This window comes from Triticum aestivum, chromosome 5A, assembly GCF_018294505.1.
Source record: "Triticum aestivum cultivar Chinese Spring chromosome 5A, IWGSC CS RefSeq v2.1, whole genome shotgun sequence".
In the NCBI taxonomy this organism is placed as follows: domain Eukaryota; kingdom Viridiplantae; phylum Streptophyta; class Magnoliopsida; order Poales; family Poaceae; genus Triticum; species Triticum aestivum.
The window spans coordinates 525,772,696-525,781,830 of NC_057806.1; the positions used below are offsets into that span (position 1 = coordinate 525,772,696).

General features: G+C 51.6%; 1 protein-coding gene across 1 annotated transcript; it reads right to left on the bottom strand.

Moving 5' to 3' along the window:
- Positions 1 to 6,650: 6,650 nt before the first annotated feature.
- Positions 6,651 to 8,362, bottom strand: LOC123104488 (heat stress transcription factor B-2c). The gene is made up of 2 exons (XM_044526354.1): positions 7,877 to 8,362; positions 6,651 to 7,745 (listed from the first exon to the last, which is right to left on the bottom strand). Exons 1-2 carry the CDS (start codon positions 8,174 to 8,176, stop codon positions 6,855 to 6,857), a joined length of 1,191 nt encoding a protein of 396 aa, XP_044382289.1. The 5' UTR covers positions 8,177 to 8,362; the 3' UTR covers positions 6,651 to 6,854.
- Between the last annotated feature and the right edge of the window lie 773 nt (positions 8,363 to 9,135).

The following is a 9,135-nucleotide window of genomic DNA, read 5'->3' on the forward strand; positions in this document are numbered from 1 at the left end:
TATTTTCATCTGAGCTACGATTTATTTTATATGATTTTCTAAAGTTTTAATCATTTTTAGAATTTATTTAACTAATTAATTCTAACATTATCCAGAATAGTGCACGCTGACGTCATCATGACGTCAGCATGATGTCAGCAGTCAACAGGGAGTTGACTGGGTCAGTCTGACGTGTGGGTCCCCCATGTCATACTCTATTTACTCTAATTATGATTTAACTAATCTAATCACAGTTTAATTAACTCACAATAGTTAATTAGGTTAACTAAACAAGCTTAATTAAGTTAATTAATTCACTAATTGATTGATTTTTTATTTATTAATTTTATTAATTCATTTTTATTTTATTTCCTTTTTCTTTTCTTCTCTTTTTTTAAAACGTTCTGGGGGCGGGCCCCATGTGTCATAGGCACAAGGGCCATAGTGGATTCGGGCAGTGGTTAACGGGGCGGGCACTGGTTGCGGGCGCTCGTGCCCGAGGGGGAGCGGCGGTGCAAGGCCATCGGGGCACGGCGACAGATCGAGGCCGCGGCGCAGCAATGGTTGAGGCGGGACGGCGCGGCAGTAGCGGCCAGGTGGAGCGGCGGGCACCCGCGGCAAGCTGCGCGGGGCCGACAAGCTAGGCGAGCACGGGGGGGCGCAAGTGCGGGACGGCGAGGTCCGGCTGGCGAGCAGGACAGCGGGCGCAGGGTCGTGCGTGCGCGAGCAGTGAACGGCGCCGGCGACACGGATCGAGGGGAAGAGGCCGATGGCCTCACCAGCGTTGAAGAGAAGCGGGGCGGCGAGGCTCGGGGGCGACCCGTGGGGAGGAGATGAGGAGGCCACGGCGAGGTCGATCCGGCGCAGGGCGGCGGCGGTGGGGTAGCGCCAGCGAGGCGGCGCCTAGCGCCGGTGATGACGACGGGGTCGGGGGCGACGCGTCCAGGTCGGGGAGAGGGTGGTGAGGGTTGGTGGAGCCGGCGAGGAGTCACGGACGGAGCAACGACGACATGGGCGATGAGGGGGCCGCTCCGTCGAGGAGGGTCTCCGGGGGGGGCTTGCTGTCCCGATCTAGATCCGGTCGGGGGGGAAAGAGGAGCGAGGGTGTCATTTCCCCGATCCAGATTGGATCGGGAATGGGGAGGAGAGAACGAGGGAGTGGGAGAAGTGGTGCGGTTAGGGTTAGCGGGGGAGTGGGGGTTAAGGCGGCGGGATGGGCCGGCCAGTTGTGGCCGGTATCGGCCAGCTGGGCCGAATGGCCCAGGGAGAGGGGGCTTTGCCCCTTTTTTGTGTTTACTGTTTTGTCTTCTCCTTTTCCTTATTTTCTTTTCTATTTTATTTCTAGTTTCTTTTACTTTTAGTTTTATAAAAATCACCACTAGTGCCCAAATTTGTATTTATTGCCAAACTACTGTAAGATTAATTCTTAATCCATAATAAAATAGTTTTAGCATTTTATAAATTCTAAAATAGTTTTAGCATTTTATAAATTCATTGGGCATTTGTTTAATTGTTTTCACTACTGTTTTAATCATTTTAGAGCCTTTAAACATTTTATCAAAGTTTGGTTTCTCCACCATAATTACTTACGATTTATTTGACACAACCCAAACATTTTAGTTTTGATATTTGAAAATTTTACTGTTTGCCTATATTTTAAATTTTAATTTGAATCGTTTTTGAACTAACTCGAGTTTATCAACAGTAACCGAGGTGACGTGGCATCATTAACGCGGGATTATTGTAGCCTAATTATCCGGGCGTCACAACGGATCATAACATGTAATAGGTGAATGTGACTTGCAAGATCGGATTTAGAACATAGATATAATGATGAAAACATAGCCGGTTCAGATCTGAAATCATGGCATCCGAGCCCAAAGTGACAAGCATTAAGCATGGCAAAGTCGTAACAATATCAATCTCAGAACATAATGGATACTAGGGATCAAGCCCTAACAAAACTAACTCGATTACATGATGAATCTCATCCAACTCCTCACCGACCAGTGAGCCTACGAAGGAATTACTCACTCCCGGCGGGGAGCATCATGGAATTGGCGATGAAGGAGGGTTGGTGATGACGAAGCTGAAAGGCCCCCCTCTTCGGAGCCCCAAATGAACTCTAGATCTGGCCTCCGGATGAAGAACAGGAGGCGGCGGTGACTCCGTATCGTTAAATGCGATGAAACTTCCTCATTGATTTTTTTTCTTCAACCGTCAAGATTCATCGTCGCCGGCGAAGACGCCAAGGTGCTCAAGCTGAGGAAGGCCTTTATGGGCTGACACGGGCCCCTCGCACCTAGAATACCAAGCTGGACGCGAGCCTGGCATCACTCGGGTTTAGCAGATGCCCGTCCGAACACTTCTTGTATGCCAGAGGCACAACGTCCTCACGGCTGGTCGTCAGTGTCTACGTCGATGACTTGACCATCACCGGTTCTGACGAGGAGGAGTTGTGTGCTTCAAGAAGGATATGCTTGCGCTCTTCGACATGAGCGATCTTGGACGGCTCCACAACTTCCTAGACAGCAACTTGGTCAGCTAGCAGTCACAGAAGCAGAGCATGGTGGCCCTTTCTTCGTGTGAATTTGAGTGCATGGCCGCCACCACGGCGGCTTGCCAAGGCATCTGGCTAGCATGGCTGCTCGGGGAGATCAAGGATAAAGATCAAAGGGCGGCATTGCTCAACGTCGACAACAAATCAACCATCTCTTTGAGTAAGATGAGTAAGAACCCTGTTTTCCGCAACCAAAGCAAACACATTGAGATATGGTCCACTTCATTCGGGAGTGCGTGGAGAACAGGAAGATCCAGATTGAGTTCGTTCGGTCCAAGGAGCAACTTGCTGATGTGTTCACCAAAGAACTCGGGCGGGTCAACCTCCAAGAGCAACGCAAGAAAATCAGGATGGTGGAAATCAACAAGGCACACAAGGCTTAGGGAGTGATTGTGAACTTAACACTTGTGCGCCCATTTTCCCCTAGAACTAGTCTACGCCCGCACGAGCTGGATCGTGGGATGGCACGATCGACGAGGTTCGTCGTGGGTGATTTTCTTGGGCCGTTGGTGGTCTCGATCTCTCTGTAACAAAATAAGAGCGGTGAAAGAATGAGAAAAGTTGCAAGGTTGCACAACACTGTCCTTGAGCTCGTTTGAGTGTGTGATCTGTGCTGACAATTTCTATGCAGTAGAATGTAAGAAAATGAACATGTGTGCAGTTCAGCAGAATAAGTAATAAAGTATCAAGTAGTCAAAATGAGCCAAGGCATCCGGAAAGGAGCATGCCGTGCAGTGGGTTCGGCTCCTCTACAGTTCAGTTGTTACTGTATGGGTGCTGTAGGCTCTAATATCAACTGTCCACTCTAATCTAATGGATCTCCTTACTTTCACTTTTACCCTCCCTTCTCCCGTTTTTTTTTCTGGCGTGGTAAAAAAACATGTAGGAAGTGGGAGTCGAACCCATTACCTATGGTTCACCATAGCTGTTCGCAACCAACTGAACTAACTTAAATAATTGTTACAACTAAGTTCAGTAATATTTATACCTCCACGATGACGCGACCATGATCCCCTCGATGCCTGAAACAACGCTCCACCCGTTATTCCGGTTCTCCTCCTGATCGATATATTGCGCCGTAATTAAAAACACGAATTTTTTTACCTACACGGGATTCGAACCTGCGTCGAGATGGAAAGGACAATCCCAACTACCATCACGCCAGCCTAGTTTGTTGTTCATTAGTTGAAAACGAAATTCTTTTAAACTCTTTCTTACTGCTGTCATAAGAAAAAAACAAAGCTATTTTTCTGGAAAAAAATTCCACTTCATCAATGAAAGTTACCGGGGGTATATTTCATGATGCCCCTCCCTCCCCTACCCCCGGTCTCCAAAGTTATCAGGACCGGGGTATATAAATTATCAGGTCTGCGAGACGTGAGTTACCGTGCTATTAACATGAAAAGTTACCGTGGGTATATTTAATCAACCCCCTCGTCGAAGTTATCAGGACAGGGGTATGTAAGTTATCAGGTCTGCAAATGTGTGGGTTACCATGCTATTCACACAAATGTTACCGGACCCCCTCCCCCCCACCCTCCTCATGCCAAAAGTTATGCCAAAGTTATCAAGACTGGGGTACATAAGTAATCAGGTGTGCGATGTCTGAGTTACAATGCTATTCACACAAAAAGTTACCGAGGGGATGTTTCGTCAACTCCCCCTCCCCCCACCCCCATACCAAAGTTATTAGGACCGGGGTCCATAAGTTATCAGGTATAGGATGTTTGACTTATCATGATATTGACACAAAAATCTACCGAGGGGATATTTCATCAACCCCCCCCCCCTCCCCGGTCGTTGCCAAAGTTACCAGGATAGGGCTCATAAGTTATCAGGTCTACGTACTATTCACACAAAAGTCCGTCAAATCCCCCCAGAAAAGTTACCGCGGTATATCTAATCAACCCCCCCCCTCCCCCGGTCGCTGAAGTTACCAAGACCTTGGTGCATAAGTTATCAGCTATGCCATGTGTGACTTATCATACTATTCATACAAAAAAGTTATTGAGTGTATGTTTACATTAGTTTTTTTGGTCAAAAAAAGCTACGACGATATTTGTACATAAGCTATCAGGTTTGTGATGTGTATAATTATCAGGCTCATTACAAAAGAGTTTACCGAGATATGACAAACGAGAAAAAGACCGTTGTTCGAATTTTGTAGGAGTGAAACATTTATTTCTCTAGAAAACATTCATCACTACAAAAAAAGAGACAAGTGGAGTACAAAACACGTTCCATCGGCCCTTTGAAAAACTTGGAGCAAATGGTTTTGTCTCCTCGTCAAAGGCGTTGTGGTCTTTCTTTCTCGCTCTCATGTACTAAGATAGAAATATATATTACCCGCAAATGTAACAGCACAGGTCGTCTGCAGCTCTTTTTACGCGCCAGAGCAGAAGCGGATCGAGCCGATCAGAAAGAAACATCGAAGGAAAAAAACGATCGTACGTGCATGTCGCTAACTGCCAGTCGGCAGAAAAATAGCTTTTCCGTTCACTTAATTCTCTTATTAAATCGCGAAAAACACCACCCCGAACTAGAGACGAGACTGCGGTCATAAGCTCCCCGCGCCGACCAGTTCGATGAAATCGGCACACACAGCGCCGACACCGTCGTATATCCAGAGCTTGCCAACCTGCAAACAAAGCGTCGCGCGGCTACCGAAACAGGATACCGTCACCATACCTGCAGCATTTGTTAGATCAATGCTAAGTAATTCATGCATCGACCAAGTAATTCTTGCATCGAGACATACGTATTCATCCTCCACTTGTGAACCAGCTAGCTTTCTTCTCCATGGTAGCCCCAGACAACAATCGTAGGGCTACAAGAACTCAAGATGGTTTCCTTGAGGAACTTATGCTCCGGTCATGCAGGCCATTTACAAGGCCGGCGAGCTCCTGGCCTCCTGGCACGGCGGCACCGGCGCCGCCGTGCGTTTCAGTTTCACATGCACGCTGACAGCTAAGCTGGCCGGCGCGACCAGCCGGAGGACCACCGTTCTTCCGGCGTCGTTACAATTTTTGTTTTTGATTAATAACATAATTAAGGCAGATGAAAGAGAGCCTTTGGATTGAAACCGACGATGGATTTTGAGAGCAACAGCATGCGTACAGTAATAACATTACTGTAGAGGAGCCGAACCCGCCGTGCAGGAACTTTGTCATGTATCGGCCGTCTTCGTCGTTGTTCCGGGAGCGCTATGTATCCGCCGAAAAGATGCAGGGTGGGCGGACTGTGTAGAAGAGAAGGCGTCCGCCCTTTCTAGCCGCGGCTAGTCCACAAGGCTACGCACGGGGTGTCTGTTGCGGCACGCCGGGCCAAAAGCACCCCGAAGTTTCTAGCAAGAACCCATACGCTGATGCGCCATGGTCTACCAGAACCCAGGCGACCCAACATGGGATCCTTTTTGGAGATCCGGGACGGACTCAACCGGCGAGTAGCGGCACAGCAGCTGTCCCTCTGGCGCGGAGATTTTTTATACCAGTACAACACCTTCTCATCCCAAAGAAAAAAATGGCGGAGACGGCACGGAAGAGAGAGAAGAGAACAACCGGGCAAAAAGGCAGCGCACGTTGCCTCACCTGACCCGCAGCGATTGGACAGCACGTCGCCGTCTCCGGCCCATCCGTTGCCGAGAGCGAACAAAGAAAGGGGCGCATTCCGCGCGCGCCTTCTAGCGAGTGCCGCGGCGACGTTCACACGGGGTCGGTTTGGTTACGTGCCCCGCCAGACCAGACCAAACCGACCCAATCCAAACCAAGCCCCTGAGTTTTTTTGTTATTTTTTTTCGAGTTGGAACCATACCCCTGGGTCGCACACCGCACGTGTACCATTCGCATTGACCCGTCTGAACATGACTAGCACCCACACCATATATCTGGCCGCCAAACCACGCTACCGTCTACAGCTATCGCCACTAAAATACCACTTATGAAAGTTATCAAAAATAATAGTAATACCACTTGTGAGCGGAGCAAATCGTAGTTACTCTTTCTCTACCACTACTACTGTCTCTAGCACAAGCAGGAAGGAGCTATTTACATACAGAATATCAAATGTCGGACCAATCTACCGGGATTGCACTTTTCATTTCTGCAGTACGCTCTACCACGACAAATTACACAACGCATAGTATAGATCAAATGAAACAGGAACATCACAATTACAGGGGTAGAGGGGGCAGCCGAGCTCCCCACCAGCTAGCAAAGTAATGCAAGATCCTATCACGACTCTAGTGATGCTTACAGTATTATTATTTGGTGGTGATTAATAATTAGTAGGTGCTCGAAGCTTCTACAACATCGTCCACTCACCTCGAGTTGGATCTGTCCTGGTCTGACCCGGAGCCGGCCCCGTCCTGCCCGTTGCAGGCCCGGTACACGGGCTTGGGCCGGTATATCGGCCACGACTGCCGCTCCTCGCTGCCGCCGCCCTCGGGCCGCCGCTCCGCTGCCTCCTCCGGCTTCACGTCCGCGCCGTCGTCGTTGCTGTTAGGAAGCTCCCCCCCGTCGCCGCCTTCTTCCTCGTCTCGCGCTCGCTTCAGCCCGATGGAGACGCCGAACAGCCTCGCGTCCGTATCCGGCCCGCCGTCGACGGCGAGGCCGGCGGCCGTGGCCAGCGCCGAGCAGGATGGCATCAGGTCCAGTATCCCCGCGGGGAGCGGCGGCGGAGGCGCCAGCGCCGACTCACCCGAGCAGTTTACTACGGACGACAGCGACCCGGGGCCGCCGTCCGGCTGCTGGCTCGAGGCGAACTTGGACATGAGGCTCACGATGTTGTTGCACAGCTTTTTCATCTGCCCCAGCTCGCGGGTCAACCGCGCGTTATCCCGCCGCAGCCGGTCGTTCTCCTCGCCCATGTCGCCGGACGAGGAGCCCGCGGCGGCGCCGCCCAGGCCGGAGCCTGAGCCGGACGGTGCGGCCAGCGGGAGCTCCTCCGCGGATCCCGAGTTGGACGACAGAACCTGCTCCTCGGAGGACAGCTGCGGCTCCGGCGAGCCGGAGCGCGTAACCGGCAGCGCCATAGGGATCGCTGCAGTGGCAACCGTGACCGCGCCAGCCGCGGCGGCGGCAGCAGCAGCCGCAAGACCCGCCGACTGGACCACCTTCCGGCGGTGTATGTCGCAGAGCAGGCGCTTCTCGCCTCGCCGGAAGCAGTCGTTGGCGAACTCCCACCGGTCCGGCACGATCTTCCTAAATCCCTATACGCCACAGCAAGCAAAATCCAAGGATGAACAACATGGGCATTCCACGCCAAAAATTCCAGAAAGGCCAAATCCCAACCCGAGCCCGAGGAATCAACCAACCGAACCCATGGAGCGAGCGCACGTACGTAGGTGTTGAGCTGCCGCACGAAGCTAGAGAAGTTGTTGTGCTTGAAGTACTTGGGGAGCAGGTCCCGGGCGAACTCCGCCGGCCGCCACACCACGAACGTCGACCCGTCCTCGCCCCACGAGATCACGTCGTCCACCGCCGGGTCCTCCACGAGCTGGTACGTCTTGGTCAGGAACGGCGTCGGCAGGGACCTCTGCCCCGCCGCGTCCGCCGAGGCCACCAGCCCCGGCATCGGCGCCGGGGGAGGAGGCTCCGCCCCAGCCCCGTCCGCCGCCGCGGCGCCATGCTCGGCCGACATCACGCCGGCGCCTCCTCTGCCCCTCCCGGCCGGATCTGGCCCGGGGAACCCCGTAGTAGCTTCCAGATGCGGTAGAGGGCCACCTCACCAAAGAAAGGAACGTACGGAAGAAGCCTTCTGGAAGCTTCCCACGCGGGATTATGAGACTTATACCCAACGGGAGGAGGAGAACGAGGATAAAAATAAGGGAAATGGAAAAATGGAGAGAAAGGCGAGGGGCAAAAGAAAACGCACTTTGATAAAAAATAATTTTTCTCGACCGCGTCACGACGCACACCACTCGTACCGAGAAAGCCGCGGCGGGGTGGACCCGGCCCGCATGGATATCTTCCGCCGGGCGGCCGCATCGGGCCGTCGGATGGGCATCTGGTGGTGGCAGCGGACGGCCCGGATGGCCTTCGGGCGAGATTTGGTTCTATACGGGGTGGCCCGCGGCATGGGTGCGGTGGGGCCGAGGGGTTAGGAAAGAGCGAGAAACTTCGATGGCTTGTCGCCCTTGGGCTTTCTGGAAGGTTCAGGTCCGCGCGGGCTTGCGCCAGGCTGGATGCGAGCACGTGTCGACCACCCCGCCGGCGGTATGGATAAGATTTTGTTTTGCGAGGGGGACCTGGATTTGTGCGTCGGATGCTTGGTATTTGTGCTTTTTCTTGTCACCCTACTATTCGAAGAAGGTTCTCTAAGCTTCGATATAAATTGATTCTTGTGCTTTTTTTGTCAGCCTACCATTCGAAAGAACGTTCTCTCATCTTCTGATACTTGTACATGGTATTTGTGCTATTTTTGTCAGTCCACTATTCGAAAGTTCTACTCCCTTCTTTTCCTGAATACAAGTCCTTTTGCAGATTTCAGTGCGGATTATGTAAAATAAATGAATATATATTTTTAAAATATATCTATACACATCCGTATATAGATTTTACTAGGAAAATGCTCGTGCGTTGCAACGGGGCATACAAATT